This window comes from Chiloscyllium plagiosum, chromosome 18 (genome assembly GCF_004010195.1).
Source record: "Chiloscyllium plagiosum isolate BGI_BamShark_2017 chromosome 18, ASM401019v2, whole genome shotgun sequence".
NCBI lineage: Eukaryota > Metazoa > Chordata > Chondrichthyes > Orectolobiformes > Hemiscylliidae > Chiloscyllium > Chiloscyllium plagiosum.
The window spans coordinates 37,704,401-37,724,117 of NC_057727.1; the positions used below are offsets into that span (position 1 = coordinate 37,704,401).

General features: G+C 43.0%; 1 protein-coding gene across 1 annotated transcript in view; it reads left to right on the forward strand.

Moving 5' to 3' along the window:
* Positions 1-19,244: 19,244 nt before the first annotated feature.
* Positions 19,245-19,717, forward strand: part of nampt2 (nicotinamide phosphoribosyltransferase 2) — a 59,921-nt gene continuing 59,448 nt past the window's right edge. The window contains 1 exon segment of the mRNA XM_043708638.1: positions 19,245-19,313. Within this exon segment, the coding sequence (XP_043564573.1) occupies positions 19,245-19,313 (69 nt within the window).

The following is a 19,717-nucleotide window of genomic DNA, read 5'->3' on the forward strand; positions in this document are numbered from 1 at the left end:
CCTGATGAGTATAAGATGGAATGTTTCCACAAAAATGTTGTTTTCATTCATACTCAAGTTCCGCCCCACGGAATGCCTATTTCATGCAATGGTATGTAAAGTGACCTTTGGTAGGGAACATGAGCAGAAACAATATCAACTAAGCAATACCATTCTAAATCATGCAGGAGAAAAGTACCCTGGAGATTTTGGCATATAATTAAAAGAACAATACTGCAAATGCTAATAATCTGAAAGAAAGAAAAACTCAAGTATTGGAGAAACACAGTGGCTCTGGCAGTATCTGTAGAGAGAAAGAGTGTTAATGATACAACTAGGAGAAAGTGAGGACTGCAGATGCTGGAGATCAGAGTCAAAGAGTGTGGTGCTGGAAAAGCACAGCCGGTCAGGCAGCATCCAAGGAGCATAAGCTCTTCCTGATGAAGAGCTTATACTCGAAATGTTGACTCTCCTGTTTCTTGGATGCTGCCTGACCGGCTGTGATTTTCGACCACACTCTTCAACTGTTAATAGTTCAAGTCCAAAGAGACTCCTTCAGAATTAAAGGGGGCTGGGAAATTCTGATTTCACTGGTGCTGACAGGAGAACGGAGCGGACAGCATGATGAGAGTGTTCAGAGCAAAAAAGCAAAGGCATGCAAATGATGACAATTGCTCCTTTACTACCATTAGTACTCCTTTTGTCCTTTGTTCTAGGTACCTCCACCTGTGCCACGGACTTCCTGTGTTTTTATTGGATAGGCAAGAATGAAACCAGTTGAGCTTCCTCCCATTGTCCAACATTTAACAATTACTTACATTTATTGTTTGCACACAAGCATTCTCGACTCACTACAGAAACCTGTCCTTTCATCTTATTGATTCATGACTCATGTACTTGATGTGCAAATGCGATGTCACAAGCCTCATTGTTCACAATTGACAAACTGGTTTGTCCTGTATAAAAGGCCATGTTTCTCTGCTGTCCATTTGCATTTTCTTGTGGCTGCATTACTAATTAGATGATGCATCTTGAATTCTAGATGTAAACCTATATGAAAGCCTGCAGAGATGCATAGAGTGTGTTGAATGGAGAGTGCTTCCATTTGAGAAATTAAGATCATGAGGAGATTACTAATATATTTCCCCCCTTCATTTTATAACAGCAGCAACATATTGAAGTAGTAACATTTAAGAGGTCAGCCATTCCTGCCATTATGTTTTTAATCTGACTGAGCAGATGGATGGACCACATAATCATGCTTTGGGAAGCAACTATATGTAATGCCCTGAATTTTGTGGTGAGGAGGGTGACACTTTCATTTTCATTATTATGCCGCGTCAGTCACCAATTTCCAGAGATTGGACATATGTAATGAAATACAGAAATCAGGAAGCTACTGTTTTATTGCCAGGCTCCTCCACATGCTTTTTTATACTGGCATCTCACAGAAACATAGAATCGGTCTGGTGGCTCAGTGGTTAGCACTGCTGCCTCACAGCGCCAGGGGCCTGGGTTCAATTCCCGCCTCGAGGAATTGTCTGTGTGGAGTTTGCACATTTTCCCCGTGTCTGTGTGGGTTTCCTCCCACAGGAAACATAGAATCGGTCTGGTGGCTCAGTGGTTAGCACTGCTGCCTCACAGCGCCAGGGGCCTGGGTTCAATTCCCGCCTCAGGGAATTGTCTGTGTGGAGTTTCCTCCCACAGTCCCCATGTCTGTGTGGGTTTCCTCCCACAGTCCAAAGATGTGCAGGTTAGGTGAATTGGCCATGCTAAATTGCCCATAGTGTTAGGTGCATCATTCAGGGTGAATGGGTCTGGGTGGGTTGCTCTGCAGAGGGTCGATATGGACTCCTTGGGCCAAAGGGCCTGTTTCCACACTGTAGGGAATCTAATCTATAAACAGAATTGTTTGGTTGATTCTTTACTCAGAGAGTAGTAAGGGTATGGAATGCTTTGCCTGCAACGGCAGTAGATTCGCCAAGTTTAAGTGCATTTAAATCGTCATTGCTCTGGCAAATGGACGTACATGGAATAGTGTAGGTGGGATGGGCTTCAGATTAGTATGACAGGGCGGAGGGCGGCGCAACATCGAGGGCCGAAGGGCCTGTACTGCGCTGTAATGTTCTATGTTCTATGTTATGATTCAGAAGAAACATAAAAAATAGGAGTAGGTCATTCAGCCCTTCAAGCCAGACGTACCAAATTCAATATAATCATGGTTGATCATCCGATTCAGCACCTTGTTCACCCGAGACCATTTAATCTCTTTAGCCAGAGGAACCATATCTAACTTCTCCTCGGAATTTTGTTTTGGTTTCAATGCCTCTGTGGCAGGGAATTCCACAGGCTCGACACTTTCTGAGTAAACAATTTTCTCCTCTCAGTCATAAATGGCCTACTGTATTCTTAAACTGTGACCCCTGGTTTTGAATTCCCCAATCACTGGGACCATCCTTCCAGCGTTTACCTTGTCTAGTCCTATTAGAATTTTATAGGTTTCCAAGACTCCACCACCCAGTCTTCTAAACTCCATTGAATATAATCCTAACTGATCCAGTATTTCTTCATACATCAGTCCTGCCATCCCAGGAATCAATGTGGTAAATCTTTGTTGCACTCCCTCCATAGCCAGACATCCTTCCTCAGATAAGGAGATAAGGGGATCTAAGATGGCGGCGATCTGAGAAGATCACACTGCAGAGCTTCGCATCGCAGCAGGAGAAGGACGGTCCTTTAACCCACCCAACCCAGGTCATCAGGATTTCTTGGGGCATTGGAAAGATTGTGGAGCCCCAAGAAACATTTAAAAATTGACTTACCTGTATTTTCAGCTGTCCAGAAATGCTGAAAAAGGGAGGAGGAGCATCTGAGGCCAGGCCTGCAGTTCAACCTGCAGCAGCCTCGGAGCCGATTACTCTCTAGGACCTGGTGAACCAGCTCTCGAAAACTCGCAAGATGTTGGGGAAACAGATTGAAGAGTAGCTGGCTCCAGTCTCTCTCATGCTGCAGAAGCATGAGCAGCAGCTGGGAGACCTGGAGAAGAGGACGGATGAGGTGGAGCACAGGGTCACAGTGGTGGAAGCTGATGCCAGTTCATTCAAGGAAGAGATCCAAGCCCTGAAGACGCAGGTTCGTAATTTGCGTGACCAAGTGGATGATCTTGAAAACAAGGGCAGGAGAAAAAACATTCGGATCATCGGTCTGCCTGAGGGTAAGGAAGGTGAGCGGCCTGCGGAATTTGTTGAAGATTGGCTTCCGAAATTCCTTGACTTGGAGACTGGCATGAGAGGATTGAAGTTAGAGAGGGCTCACCAGGTCGCAGCACGGAGGTCGGGTCTGGGTCAACACCCTCGTCCTTTCCTGGTGCGGTTCCATCATTACCGGGATAAGGAGAGAGTCGTGGAGACTTCCAGACTCCCGGGGAAGGATCCAAAGGCCCTAATTTAAGAGGGGTCTAAGATCATGTTTTTTCAGGACTTTTCAGCGGCGGTGAACCAGAAACGAAAATCGTATGATGGTGTCAAGAGAAGATTGAAGGAGCTTGGGATTCAGTACTCCCTGAGATATCTGGCAGTGCTTCAGATCACCTTAGATGGATCCATGCATCTCTTTGACACATCTCTTTGACACATCGGAGAAGGCAAGAGACTTTGTGGACAAACTAACCTAAGTTAAACAATTGTACTATGTATAAATATTTTTGCTTGGGTATGCGTTTATCATTCTGTAAAAGAAATGGAGGAAATCCGGTTGGAGCTTTGTTTTTCCCCTTCTTTTTCCTCTATTGATAATAATTTGGTTCAAACTATGTCTGGCAGTGGTTAAGATGTACATTTTGAATTTCTAAGTTAGGACATACCAAAGGATGGGTGGGGTATTTATTCCCTTTTTTTATAAAAGAATTTTTTTTATTCATATTGATATTCTATGGGGTGTTTATTCTTTTTAGTTTGTGCTTGCGATGCGGCTCTAGCTGGGAGATGTGAAGATGGTTGAGATGGTTAGATGCCGATTATGGGCTGTTCGGGATAGGTAGTTGCCCCCTCCAGGCAGCGGGTGATTCCCCTACTCAGCGCTATTGGCGCTTTATATGTTGGTTTGTTTTCTGGTTTTTGTTGTTTTTTATTTTTAATAATTTTGTATGTTTGTTAAATGTAGTGGTTTTAGTTTATGTAGTTTTTATATTTGGTGGACCATGCGACACTAAGGCTCAGCAATTTGTGGTTCAGGTTCCTCCTCTCTGGAATTTAAATGTAATTGCAGAAGATTATGGCTAATGATTTATTTAAATGGTGTACCTGGAATATCAAGGGAAGTCACTCACAATTAAGAGGAAGAAGGTACTCTTGAGTCTTAGAAAGGAGAGGGTGGATATTGCTTTGTTACAAGAAACACAGTTGGATGACAAGGAGCATCTGAAATTACAGCAGAATGGCTTTGACCAAGTTTATTTTTCATCATTTAATACCAGAAATAGGGGAGTGGCTATATTGGTAAGGAAAAATCTCTCATTTAAATTGGTGGAATGTGTTAAATACACATATGGGAGGTTTGTAGTTCTTAAAGCTTTGATAAATGGGGAAAAATATGGCATGTTAAATGTTTATTGTCCCTCAGCTCATCCTCTTAAATTCTTGGTAGATGCTTTTTCTAAACTGATAAGTCTCAAGTCTCAGCACATCATTATAGGGGGAGATTTTAGCTGTCTCATGGACCCCACAGTAGACAGGTTGCCTAAAGGTCCCTCGATACCCTCTGCACAAACTAAACAGTTATTGGGTTTGTGTGGGGAATTAGGATTGGTGGACGTCTGGAGGTGTCTCCACCCTACAGGTAGGGATTTCACGTTTTTCTCCAATCCGCACAGTTGTCACACGAGGATTGATTTTTTTTCTGACCCCTGCGGTAACCCTGGATCTGGTGGCATCCTGTATGATTGGTAATATTGCCATCTCTGATCATGCTTCAGTGTACCTCATGGTTAAAATTAAGGATGTTACAGTGGATTCAAGGTACAGGCGAATGGACCCCTTTATTCTCATGGACAGCAAGTTTGTGAAGTATTTCTCTCAGGAATTTCGGGCATTCCTAGACATCAACATAGGCTCGGTTGATAGCTCATCTGTTCTCAGGGAAATTGCCAAAGCTTATGCCAGAGGGTTAGTTATTTCATATTCCACAAGTAGGAAGCGGCAGAAGGGTGAGCAGCATCGTCTCCTTGAAGCACGGTTGAAGGCAGCCGAGAAGGCCTATTTTGACAGCCCTCGTTGGTCAAACTACAGAGGATTATGGCACTGCAGTCTACATTAAATTCCGTGCTCACGCAGACGGCAAAGAAGGAGCTGGCTTTTGTAAAGCAAAGGTTATACGAGCATGGTGACAAGCCAGGCAAATACTTAGCATACCTTGCCAGAAAGAGAAGTGCCCCACAAACCATTACAGCAATTAGTGAAGGGTCTGGGAACCTAACATGTGATTCTAAAAAGATTAATGTGGCGTTCCAGAGATTCTACTCTAAGTTATATCAGTCTGAGAATTGTGAGGATGGGGCAGGCCAAAATGGAATCCTTTTTTAGAGATCTGAAGCTCCCGGGTGTGACTCCCGAACAACAGTCCTTTCTCAATGCCCCATTATCAGAGCAAGAAGTGCAGGAAGCTGTAAGGCAGCTTCAGAGTGGAAAGGCGCCCGGTCCTGATGGACTTCCCAGTGAATTCTATAAGGAATTTATAAGTATACTGTCAGGCCCGATGCTGAATATGTTCAATGATTCATACAGTCATGTTTGTCTCCCACCATCTCTAAGAGAGGCCAATATTTCACTTATCCTTAAAAAAGGGAAGACTGTGCTTCATACAGGCCCATCTCGGTCTTAAATGTGGACTTTAAGATCCTTTCTAAGGCTGTTGCGTTAAGACTGGAGACTGTGTTACCCTCTATTATTAAAGAGGATCAGACGGGCTTCATAAAGGGTCGCAGATCCTGTAATAACATTAGGAGGCTGCTTAATGTAATTCAAGCGTGCTATCAGCAGTCAATACAGGGATTGGTGATTTCTTTAGATGCAGAGAAGGCATTTGACCAAGTTGAGTGGCCGTACCTTTTCTATACTCTAGACCGGTTTGGTCTGGGCGAAGTTTTCATAAAATGGATAAAGGTTCTCTACAGTGTACCTCTCGCTGCGGTCATTACCAACGGGGTACGGTCAAGCAATTTTAATATTTCTAGGGGCAGCGGCAGGGCTGTCCCCTTTCACCGTTACTTTTTACGTTGGTGATTGAACCGNTCAAGCAATTTTAATATTTCTAGGGGCGCCGGCAGGGCTGTCCCCTTTCACCGTTACTTTTTACGTTGGTGATTGAACAGTTGGCAGAGGCCATTCGTGGGGATCTCAATGTATTAGCTCCAGAAGTGGGGTCAAAATTACATAAGATCTCGCTGTATGCAGATGTTGTTCTAATTTTCTTGACAAATCCAGCAGTTTCAGTGCCTTGCCTGATACAATGCATTCATGTGTTTGGTGCTTTTTCAGGGTATAAAATTCATTTTGCTAAATCAGAGGCTATGCCTATGGGTGGTCTTACGAAAGAGTTGGCTCTTGAGAGTGACTATAGATTCCCAGATAGGTGGTCGCAGGGGTTTTTTGTGTATTTGGGCATATTCATTACTCCAGTTCTGGATTGGCTGTTCAAAGCCAATTTTACTCATTTATTTGAAAAAATTAAACAAGATCTCCAAAGATGGGAGGCACTTCCAGTCTCATCGTTGGGTCGGATAGCGCTTATTAAGATGAATATTCTCCCTCGTTTGCTATACCCTATACGGATGCTCCCCCTGATTTTCAATAAACAAACACTCAGGAGACTGAACAGTTGGTTCAGCTCCTTTATTTGGCACCGTAAACGGCCCCTCATTAAATTAGCCAAACTGCAGTTGCCTCGCAGATTGGGGGAAGTAGACCTTCCAGACATTAAAAATTACCAATTAAGCTCGCTTTTGACCTCTGTAAGTGATTGGGTTTGTGGGGATCCTCTTTCAATATGGCTAGATATCAAAGTCTCCCAGGCAAGGTGCCCCCTTACCAGTTTGCTGTTTTTGGACAAGGTGAAGACAGTTAGGGAATATTGCCCTGAACCAATAGTCATCAATACTGTTAAAGTATGGAGGGCAATTCAACAGAGGGAAGGTAATATTGGCAAAACATCTTTGTTACACCTTTAGTGGGTATGCCGAGTTTTCAACCAGGTATGGTAGATTCAGGATTTAAACGTTGGGCAGCTAGGAGTATATCTTGGATGGGTGATTTATTTGAGGGAGATGTAATGATGTCCTTCGATCAGTTAGTACGGAAGTACGAGTTACCTAATAGACACCTCGTTTGTTTTTTTTCAAGTTAGGGATTTTATTCAAAAAAAGACCACACTTTTGACTGATCCCTACAAATCTGACATAGAACGAGGGGTACTAAGGGCTAAGAGTACACTCTCTGTCAGTACTCTATATCACCAATTGGGGGGTGCCACCTCAGATGAGTCTGATCGACTCTGCAAGATGTGGAAAAGAGAGCTGGGTGTTGAAGTTTCTTCAGAGGCATGGGAGGATATTTGGGAGAATGCAAGGAAGATATCAATTTGCAGTAGGACCTATGCTTTACAGTTGAAGATTCTCCACAGGGTCCACTTAGCTCCAGACTGTTTGTCAAAATTTAAACCAGGGGTATCTTCAGCATGTCCCAAGTGCAAGGTCTGTAAGGGTACTCTTACCCATTGTCTTTGGAGCGCTGTGGTGGGTGCAATGGAAAGGATTTTAGGTGTAGGGGTGGAGAAGGACCCTATTTCGCTCCTTTTGGGCCTACCCATTGTATTTCCTGCAGACTCGCATAAGACAAAACTTTTCAATATTCTTACGTTCTGTGCAAGGAAGAATATCTTGCTAGGTTGGATATCAGAAAACCCCCCAGGCCTGTCGGGTTGGCGGAAGATTGTTATGGAGCATATTCTCCTGGATTTTCTCACAAATATGGTACACCACAAAACTGAGAATTTTTACAAGACATGGCAACCCTTTTTGAAATACCTGGACACAGATTTATCTGCCACACTAACAAGGGCTTTTATATAGCCGTAATGATTGTGTTTCATGAGTCCAATATCCAAGGAGGAGGAACTGTGAATGTACGAGTGTTTTGTTTGGCTGGGCTGAGTTATTACTATTTATTTGTTTGTTGTTAGGTATTTATTTAGTTAGTTAAATAGCTAGTTTAGGTTTTTTTTAAATTTTATACTTCTCTATATATGATTATACATTTGTATAGGAGGGTGGTTGGGGAATTTGTTTTATTATTTGGGTTTAGTTTTGTACTATTTTTGTACTGTTTTGAAAAGTATTGTTTTGTATTTGTTGTAATATTTAAAAATCTATTTTTTCTTAATAAAAATATATTATTAAAAAAATAAGGAGATGAAAAATGCACACAGTACTCCAAGTGTGGTTTTGCCCGGTACAATTACAGCAAGGCACACTTGCTTCTACACTCAAATCCTCTGCCTCTATAGACCTACATCCCATTTGCCTTCTTCACTGCCTGCAGCACCTGCATGCTTATTTTCAGTGAATGGTGTACTAGGAAAACCCAAGTCTTGTTGCATCTCTCCTTTTCCCAATAAATCATCATAATCTACTTTCTTGTTTTCGCTACCAAAGTGGATAACTTCATATTTATCCAGATTATAGTACATCTGGCATGCATCTCTGCATCCTGCTGACAGTCATCTTCAAATTTGAAATTATTACATTTGTTCTCTTACTGAAATAATTAATATAATTAATACAAAGAAGAAGGCCTTTTGTTTGATTGTGTTTGCATCTGCTCTGAGTATGAGCATCATGATTTAGTCCCATTCTCAGGCTATTCTCCACGCTTTATTTCCACTTGATTGAATCAAATTGATCCACCACATTTCTGGACACAGCATTCTGAACAGAACCATTCACTGTGTGAAAGATCTTCTTCTCTCCTTTGCATTTACTTCTTTTGAAAATCACTTTAAAGCTGTTGTCCTCGCATTCTTCATCCTTTTATGGGCAGGGACAACTCCTCCTTTTGCACTGACAATTTTGAAAATTTATATCAAATCTCCTCTTTGCCTTCTCCTCTCCACGAAAAACACTCCAAAAACTTTTATAACTGAAATTGCTCAACCTTGGAGTGTCTTCTGCACTCTATCCAATGTGTTCACACCCTTCCTGACATTTGGTGCTCAGAATTGTACACAGCTGAGGTCTAATTAGTGACTTATACTAGTTTGGCATAAACTGCCCACTCTTGTAACATTGGCCCCTATTAGATTAGATTAGATTAGATTCACTACAGTGTGGAAACAGGGCCTTCGGTCCAACCAGTCCACACTGACCCTCTGAAGAGTAACCCACCCAGACCCTTTTCCCTCCGATTAATGCACCTAACACTATGGGCAATTTAGCATGGCCAATTCACCAGGCCGGCACATCTTTGGACTGTGGGAGGAAACCGGAGCACCCGGAGGAAACCTACGCAGACACTGGGAGAACGTGCAAACTCCACACAGACAGTTACCTGAGGGTGGAATTGAACCTGGGACCCTGGTGCTGTGAGGCAGCAGTGCTAACCACTACAGCCTAGGCTTACCATATGCTTTAGAAATACCAAATGATTTATCAACTGTGCTCTCTATACCAATTTTGCCATGTTTAATGACTTACACACAAGAACAAAGAACAAAGAAGAACAAAGAACATTGCAGTGCAGGAACAGGCCCTTCGGCCCTCCAAGCCTGTACCAATCCAGATCCTCTAACTAAATCTGCCATCTATTTTTGAAGGATCTGTATTCTTTTGCTCCCTGCCCATTCATGTATCTGTTTAGATAGATCTTTAAAGATGCTATCATTCCGCCTCTACCACCTCCACTGGCAACGCGTTCCAGGCACCCACCACCCTCTGTTTTTAAGAACTTTCCACGTATATCTCCCCTAAACTTTTCCCCTCTCACTTTGAACTTGTGACCTTTAGTAATTCTCTCCACTCTGGAAAAATATTTCTTGCTATCCACCCTGTCTACACCTCTCATGATTTTGTAGGCCTCAATCAGGTCCCCCCCAACCGTCTTCTTTCCAATGAAAATGATCCTAATCTACTCAACCTCTCCTCACAGCTAGCACTCACAACCTTTTGGTAATGTGGTGACCAGAACTGTTTGCAGTATTCCAAATGTGGTTGAACCAAAGTCTTATACAACTGTAACATGACCTACCAACTCTTGTACTCAATACCCCGTTCAATGAAGGAAAACATGCCGTATGCCTTCTTGACGATTCTACTGACCTGTGTTGCCACCTTCAGGGAACAGTGGACCTGAACACCCAGATCTCTCTGTACTTCAATTTTCCCCAGGACTTTTCCATTTACTGTGTAGTTCGCTCTGGAATTGCATCTTCCAAAATGCATCACCTCACATTTGCCCGGATTGAACTCCATCTGTCATTTCTCTGCCCAACTCTCCAATCTATCTTTATTCTGCTGTATTCTCTGAAAGTCCTCTTCAATATCTGCTACTCCACCCATCTTAGTGTTATCTGCAAACTTGGTAATGAGGCAACGTACATCTTCATCCAATTCATTTATGTATATCACAAACAACAGTGGTCCCAACACAGATCCCTGTGGGACACCACTAGTCATAGGTCTCCAATTTGAGAATCTCCCTTCCACTACTAATCTCTGTCTTTTGTTGCCCAAACAGTTCCTTATCCATTTAGCTAGTACACCCTGGACCCCATGCGACTTCACCTTCTTCATCAGCCTACTATGGGGAACCTTATCAAATGCTTACTAAAGTTCATGTATATGACATTTACATGCCTTCCCTCATCAATCAACTTCTGTCACCTCTTCAAAGAATTCTATTAGGTTTGTAAGTCCTGACCTTCCCTGCACAAAACCATGCTTCCTATTACTGATAAGCTCAATAATCAGGTCTCCCAGCTTCTGCGCACCCTTTAGAATAGTACTCTTTATTTTGTGTCCTTTCCGTGTTGTTTTTCCTAATGTACCACCTCACATATTTGTGTTGGACTTCATCTGCAACCTATCTTCCACTCTACTAATTTAGCAATGTTCTTTTGAAGCTATGGACTCTCCTCCTTTGTTTACAATGCTTCCAGGTTTTGTATCATGCACAACCTGTCCCCTGTATTTCAATATTTACATCATGAATATAAATCAGGAAAAGCAAGGTATTGAATACTAACCACTGGGGAACTTCACTACAAACCTTCCTCCAGTCTGAAAAAAATCCATGAAACATTACTCTCTGTTTCCCATCTCTCAGACAATTTTGTAGTTATGTTGCTACTGTCCCCTTTATTTAATAAGCTATAACTTTGCTCACACATCTATTGTGTGGTCCGGAACCAACTGTCTTTTGGAAGTTCATGTATACCACCTCAACTGAGTTACTTTTATCAACCCTCTCTGTTACCTCTTCAAAGAGCTCCAGCAACTTAGCTAACTGTGGTTTTCCCTTAAAAATTGACAGTCAAATAAATGAAAAGCATGTAGTCCCAGTACTTAACCGAGTAGGCACCCATTAAACACACCAGAAAAAAGTTAGGACTCACCTGTTGAAAAGCATTTGAAGTTTTAGCAATATGAGAAACAACATATCCTGTAATTCAATTTATTCAGTGGAGGGGCAATTTTATCCAGTGTCTGGTCCTGGCAATTGATTTGCATAAGCTTTGGTTTCATTCCTATGGACATTCAATATTATTGAAGATATAGTACTTTTTTTCTCTGACTCTTTTAATTCCCTCTTAGAGTCATAGAGTCATACAGCATAGAAACAAACCCTTCAGTCCAACCAGTCCATGCTGAATATAATCCCAAACTAAACTAGTCCCAGCTGCCTGCTCCTGGCCCATATCCCTCCAAACCTTTCCCTTTGATGTATCTATCCAAATGTCTTTTAAACGCTGTAATTGTACCTGTGTCCAACACTCACTCAGGAAGTTCATTCCACATGCGAACAACCTTCTGTGTAAAAAAGTCTCTTATGTCTTTTTAAATCTGTCTCACCTTAAAAATGTGCCCCCCTAGTCTTGAAATCCCCCATACTCGGGAAAAGGCAAATACCATTAACTCGATCTATACCTTTCGCTATTATATAAATTTCTGTGAGATTGCCTTTCAATTTCCTACGCTCCAGTGAAAGAAGTCCCAGCCTATTCAACCTTTCTTTACAACTCAAACCTTCCATACCCAGCAATATCCTGGTGAATCTCTTCTGAACCCTCTCCAGCTTTATAATATCCTTCCTATATCTGGGTAACCAGAACGGGACAGAGTATTCCACAAGAGTCCTCACCAATGTTCTGTACAACCTCACCATGTCTTCCCAACTCCTTTACTCAAAGGACTGAGCAATGAAAGCAAGTGTGCCAAATGCCTTTTTAATCACCCTGCCTATATATGACACAGACTTCAAAGAATTATGTACCTGCATCCCTAGGTCCCTTTGTTCTGCAACACATCTTTTTTCCCTCTCATTATTTTGCTTTCTGTCGATCATGTTCTATTAAGTTAAACTCCTCCTGGTAGAGACTGTCAATGATTCAGTGCTAATCAACCTGACTGAATGACTCAGCCCAGATTTCTGCTTCTGAGTCACTGACTCATTAACCTACCAGAATTTTGTTCCTGGGTAGGTGGGTGTATATAACCTTTATAGATTTAGAGCATTCCAACAAATTCAGAAACTCACAAATCATGGTTCAGAAACTTGGTGGATCAAAAACGCTTCTGTTTGATGATAACTGCATTTTCAATCATACCTCTGCCCCTATAAGTTCTAGATTTACCCTCCCCAACCCCAGTGGAAAGAATAGGACTTCCAGATACAGGCTCTGCCAAAATATTGGCTAAGGCATGGAATCCTTCTTTGTAAAATGTTTGACCATGTTTTGGCTATATGGACAGTTCATGGATATTTTTCTAATTGTTGTGAAATGCTGCATCAAAGCCGATCGAGAAAAAGACTGCAAGTATGATGAACAGCAAGCACTATTTCAATGTAGAATAGAAATTCTATCATATAATTCAAACCATTGAAGTTGGGAGAAATGCTCTATGTGGTAACTTTGTAAGGCATTAAGGTAGACAAGTCCCCAGGACCTGATGGGATCTATCCCAGAATGCTGAGGGAGGTGAGGAAGAAAACTGCTGGGGCCTTACATGAAATCTTTGATTCATGTTTAGTACCTAATGACGAGAGAATAGCCAGCGTTGTTCCTTTAAGAAGAGCGACAGCGCTAATCCAGGGAATCACAGGCTGGTGAGTCTCACATCAGTGGTAGGGAAATCATTGGTGAACATTTTTAGAGATAGGATTTACTCACATCTGGAAAACATGTAGATTATTAGTGATAGGCTGCATGACTTTGTGCATGGAAGGTTGTGTCGCACAAAGTGAGCTTTTTAGGGAAGTGAGAAAGATGATTGATGAGGATAGGGTGGTAGGTGTTGCCTATGTGGACTTTAGCAAGGCCTTTGACAAGGTCCCTCATGACAGGCTGATACAAAGGCGAAGTCCCATGGGATATATGGTGAGCTGGTAAGAGGGATACAGAACTGGCTTAGTCAGAGGAAACAGGGAGTAGCAAAGGAAGGGTGCTTTTCTGACTGGAGATCTGTGACCAGTGGTGTTCCACAGGGATCAGTGCTATATAATGATCTGGAGGGGCATGTAAATGGCCTGAGTAATATATTTGTGGGCATCACAAAGATTGGAGAAGCTGTAGATAATGAGGATTGCCAGGGGAAACAGCAGGATATAGATAGGCTGGAGACTTGGGTGAAAAATGGCAGATGGAGTTTAATCCAGACGAACACAAGATGGTGTATTTTAGAAGATTTCATGTCGGAAGGAAGTACACAGTAAATGGCAGAACCCTCAGTCGCATCTATATACAGAAGGATCTGGAGTACAGATCTACAGTTCCCTGAGAGTTATTACACAAGTGAATAAGATGGTCAAGAAGGTATATGAAATGTTTCTCTTCATTGGTCAGGACACAAGAGTATAAAAATTGGCAAGCGATGTTGCAGCTCTATAGAATTTTAGTTAGACTACATTTGGAATATTGTGTACAGTTCCGGTCACCACACTACCAGAAGGATGTGGAGGCTTTAGAAAGGGTACATTTATGGTTTACCAGAACGTTGCCTGGTTTAGAGGCTATTAGCTATCAGCAGAGATTGGACAAACTTGATTTGTTTCCACTTAAACATCACAGGATGAGGGGAGACCTGATAGAAGTTTACAAAATTATGAGAGGCGTGGGACAGAATGGATAGAAATGTCAATTATGAGGGGACATAGGTTTAAGGTAAAAGGGAATAAGTTTACAGTAGATTTTGAGAGGCAAGAAGTTTACTCAGAGGGTGGTAAATGCCTGAAATGCACTACCAGAGGAGGTGATGGAAGTACACACAATAGCAACATTTTTAGAGGCATCTTGACAGATATATTAGTAGACAGAGAATAGAGGGACATGGACTGAGTAGAGGCAAAAGGTTTTTAGTTTAGAAAGGCATCATGGGTCGACACAGTCTCAGTGGGCTGAAGGGCCTGTTCCTGTGTTGTACTGTTCTTTGTTGTTCTTGGTAAAATCTTGTGGAATTAACAGTTTATAAAGAATTATACAACTTTTCCTTGCTTTTGGCATGGGACCCTGGCAAATATATATGTAATGAAGTTAATGCTATTGTCTTGATTTGCAGCCTGAGACAAAATGACAGGGTGATGATCTTTGACTCTAAATTACACTGACAGACTACCTAAGGGTAAACAAGTTAGGTGAGTTCCTTTTCAATTGATCTCTCCACACAATGAGAAAAGATATGCTGGCGACTTTTAATCTTTAAGTGAAATTAAATGTAAAACTTAAAAGACAGAGTTTTAGTCCAATGAAGTAACACTCGGCCTGAAGCTGGGGATTGACAAATGAGAAACTTTATTTATTTTGCACTAAGGAACTATATTGTAGTTGGTGTATGCAAATATGCTGCCTGGTGTGCAGTAAATTAGAAAATGGAGCACAGAGCAGAGAGATAGACTGCAACAATAGCTTGCTTCAAAATGTTTTATGATTTTAACAACAGATAAATGTAATTTACTAGGTTTGCAATGGCAGTCATAATCTTACTGGATGGAGTCAGCATCTGGAGCAGCATATGTATAGAAATTGCAGGGGTATATCCATGCAGCTACAGTTACTGAAGGAACAGCAGGATTTACTCATTTATACAGAAGTACATATTCTTTGATTTACATATATTGCCAGCCTACATTCTTCACATTTATAAGTGACATAGACAGCTAAGGTGAAGTGTGGTCACCACACTTCTATAACTTTTTGAAATATTGAAGGAATAAAGTGATTATGTTAATCTCTGTCCAGATTGTAAAGCTAAATGACACGAGGAGATGGACAACCCATGGTTTTGAGACACATCATCGACAGCGCTCTAAGACAGGCACAGCAGGTCAGGCAGGTAAAAACAAGGACTGCAGATGCTGGAAACCAGATTCTGGATTAGAGTGATGCTGGAAATGCACAGCAGGTCAAGCAGCATCCGGGGAGCAGGAAAATCAACGTTTTGGGCAAAAGCCCTTCATCAGGAATAGAGGCAGAGTGCCTGCAGGGTGGAGAGATAAATGAGAGGAGAGTGGGGGTGGGCAGAAAGTAGCATAGAGTACAATAGGTGAATGGGGGTGTGCTATTTGCTACCACCCCCACCCTCCTCTCATTTATCTCTCCACCATGCAGGCACTCTGCCTGTATTCCTGATGAAGGGCTTTGGCCCGAAACATCGATTTTCTTGCTCCCTGGATGCTGCCTGAACTGCTGCGCTTTTCCTGCACCACTCTAATCTAGAACCACAGCAGGTCAGGCAGTATACAAGGAACAGGAAAAATGATGTTTCGGGCGTAAGCTGTTCCTGATGAAGGACTTATGCCCAAAACATCAATTCGCTTGCTCCTCAGATGCAACCTGGCCTGCTGTGCTTTTCCAGCACCACACTCTCGACTCTGATCTCCAGCATCTGCAGTACTCACTTTCTCCTCATGCTCTAAGATAGTGGTTTGTCCAATTTACCATGAAAAAAAGATTTTGAAGTGTCCAAGACAAGTCTAACCCTTATGCCTCATTTACCATATTTACTGGGTTTTTTTTCCCCCTTTTGCTGATATTGGTCTTATTTGCCAAATGCTTGTGAGGGGCTCACATTACCTGGTTTTCGGAAGGGTATTCGCACCAAGGGCAGGGAAGTGGCCCTCAGCACTTCCTTACTGGATCCTTCAGTAAGGCCTTACATAGCTTTGAATGAGGTCTGAAGCTGAGAAGGAACTCAGACAGGGTTTGCTTTTTTGGCTGCATCTGGCAATTCCCTCTGAGGGGACGCACATGATGTAAGTATGAGGCTGTTAGCTGTGCATTTAAAGTGGCATTGGTGAAGGAATGCTGTGCATGAGCTTTCCTACCATGGACTTAATTGGGATTGAAGCAGGAAGGCAGTGGGTTCCCATTTTCCACCCTTCAGTCTGATTAAAGGGCTTCCCCTCACCCCTCACCCCTCCAAAACCAGACACCAAACACTCCATGGGTTAGGCATTAAAATTGACCCCAAACCTAAGCTTTGCAGCTTAGCCACCTTAGCAACCACCTGCCTCCAGAGAGCTGGTTAAAGACATACTGCTGATTGCCTGTAGAACCCAGGAGTGGCCACACTGGTGGTGGGTTGGTGTCAGGCTGTAAGATTACATGGTGTTCTTCTTTGGAGGAGAAGGAAAGTTATTCCCTGCATCATGACCAATGTTTGTCTCTCAGTCAGCATTACATAAACCAGATTATCTCGTCATAATCACTTATTGTTAGTGGGAGTTTACTGTACACAAACTGTCTGCTATGTTTCCCACATAACAACAATGACTACACATCAGAAAGTATTTTAGTGCCTGTAAAACAGGTTGGAACATATGATTGTTATGAAAGACACTGCATAAATGCAGATCTTCTTTTTCCTTTTCAACTAATAATCTTATGGACCATTAATCGTAACTCTAAAACTATTGCCAGAATCCCCTTCTCCGCATCAACTAACTCCCCAACCAACATTGCTTTTAAAAGGCACCTCTCTCCTCCTGTCTCCTTGAACTCTGGTTCACACTCAGAGTCTGTGGAAAGATCATAATTCTGAATTGAGAACTTCAGGCACTGCCAATCTAGAATCAAAGCAGGAACTACTGGAGAAACTCAGCAGCTCTGGCAGTATCTTGGTGAGAGAAATTGCATAAATGGTTGAGTCCAATATGACCTCTTCAGAATGCTACCTATCTGTACTTGGACCTCACATGTTGCACAGTCACAGGAACCAAACCGAGGAATCGAACAAAGGCCTCACTTCTCACATTCCCTAAACTCAAAACTCACATGTCTAAACCCTTCCATGCATTTGGACTCAATAAAGGAGAGAACACTTGAAATGGGAGGAGGCCATTCAGTCCCTTGTGCCTGTGCTAGCTCCTACAAATCACTTCCCTTCCTACATGTCGTTAGATATTTATGCTATTTCCTTGAAAACAAACTCTCAGACTTCTGATTGGTTGGCAGCTCCCAGCAGGCAAGACCTCCCTCAACACTTCTCCACCTTTCAAGCCACACACACCAGAACTTTAAAAGACAGGGTTTACATTGATATAAACTTTTAAGGCTTTTTCTACTACCCTTAAATTCAAGTTCTGCCATTCCACTCTCCCCACCCCATCCTCTTGTTCTTCCAATCTTAATCTCTGTCCCGTTATGCCCCAGCCTATTCCTGTTTTCCCAGACATGGATCCCTAGGTTCCATTCATCCATTTGCTGCTGACCCTCTCTCGGCCCCATTCCCATTCCCAACATTCCTGCTGCTCAGACCTTTGCAGAAATCACAAGTCCCCATCTTAACACATTTCTCCACTCACAAGTGGCCAATCTCACACCTTGCCAACCTTCCAACAACACCCGCAAATTCCCTCTGTCCCCATCTCCCTGACATGCCATCCCACTATCCACATTCCTGTTTCCACTCTTTCTGCCACTCCGTTCCTTCTCTTTGTCTTTGCAAGTCTCAAACTCTTGCTTTAATATCTCACTCCCAGAAGCACGCTCCTGTCCTCACTGGGTGCCCTAAGTAGCACAGCACTTTTGGAGCAGTAATCCAGGTGGTTGGGTGACACATTTGGTTTCACAGTATCCAGTTCAAACACCTGCCTTTTTTCTTGACCTGCCACTTTGGGATCACTCCGGGGCATTGCTTCCCAACATTGAGGCCACTCCTTGTTCGCTGCAGGTTTTCTCTGTGCCGTAGTGTTCCAAGATTACTCCAGGTTTCCACCGTTAGCTAGCATTCCGAGATTACTCTAAATCCTTCTGTGAGCTGGCCCTCCAGGATCACTCTAGAATGGCTGCAGGTTTCCTCCATGGATTGGCACTCCAGGATTATTCTGGGATTACTCAGGTTTACTCTGGACTGGTTCCAGGTTTCCTCCGTGCTTTGGCGCTCCGGGATTTCTCCAGGCCTCTTCCAGGAGTTTTGCTCCAGGATCACTCTGGGATTATTCCAGGTTTACTGCCAGTGCTTTGCTCCAGGATTTCACCAGGTTTCCTCCAGGTTCTTTGCTCCAGGATTACTCCAGCTTTCCACTGGGTGCTTGGCCCCAGGATTACTCCAGGTTTCCACTGGGTGCTTGGCCCCAGGATTACTCCAGCTTTCCACTGGGTGCTTGGCCCGAGGATTACTCCAGCTTTCCACTGGGTACTTGACCGCAGGATTACTCCAGCTTTCCACTGGGTACTTGGCCCCAGGATTACTCCAGCTTTCCACTGGGTGCTTGGCCCCAGGATTACTACAGCTTTCCACTGGGTGCTTGGCCCCAGGATTACTCCAGGTTTCCACTGGGTGCTTGGTCCCAGGATTACTCCAGGTTTCCTCCGGGTGCTTTGCTCCAGGACTAATCCAGATTCCCTCTGCGATTTGGCGCTCCGGGATCACTCTGACTTTGCACTCACTCCCTGTCCTGACTCAGTCCTGGGTTGTAACTATGCGCCAGATTAGATGTTAAATTTGGGCAGGATCCTGGTGCCTGTGTCTGTCACCGAGAGCCGGAGGTCACCGCTGCCCGGTAATGGATGAAACCACTGCTGTTGTTGCTTCCTTCGACTTCCAGATCTTGTTGGCCACTGATTCTGACAAGGTGCAGTGAAAGGCTGGTGTTGCTGGCTACTCCCAGGGAGCAGGCACTGGATAAGGAACTGGGCGTCAGAGCTGATTGTCAGGCTGTTTGTTACCTGTGCCCAGGGGTTCTGGGACTGGAGGGGCATGCAATATCACAGAGTTACGCTTGTTACGTGTATCATTGGTTGTGATGAGGGTGTACTACTTGCTACTTGCCCCCACCCTCCTCTCTGACCTATCACCTCCAGTGGAACAGTTAGGAAACTGCTTACATTTTCAAAATAGAAATTCAATTTTTAATTGCTGCTTATTCTACATGTGAGCATATAAAATGTACAATGCTCATTCTGATCATTTTAAAATCTGCCTGACACTTTTAAATTGATGTTTCTTCATCAGGACATGGTATTGATTTAAAATACA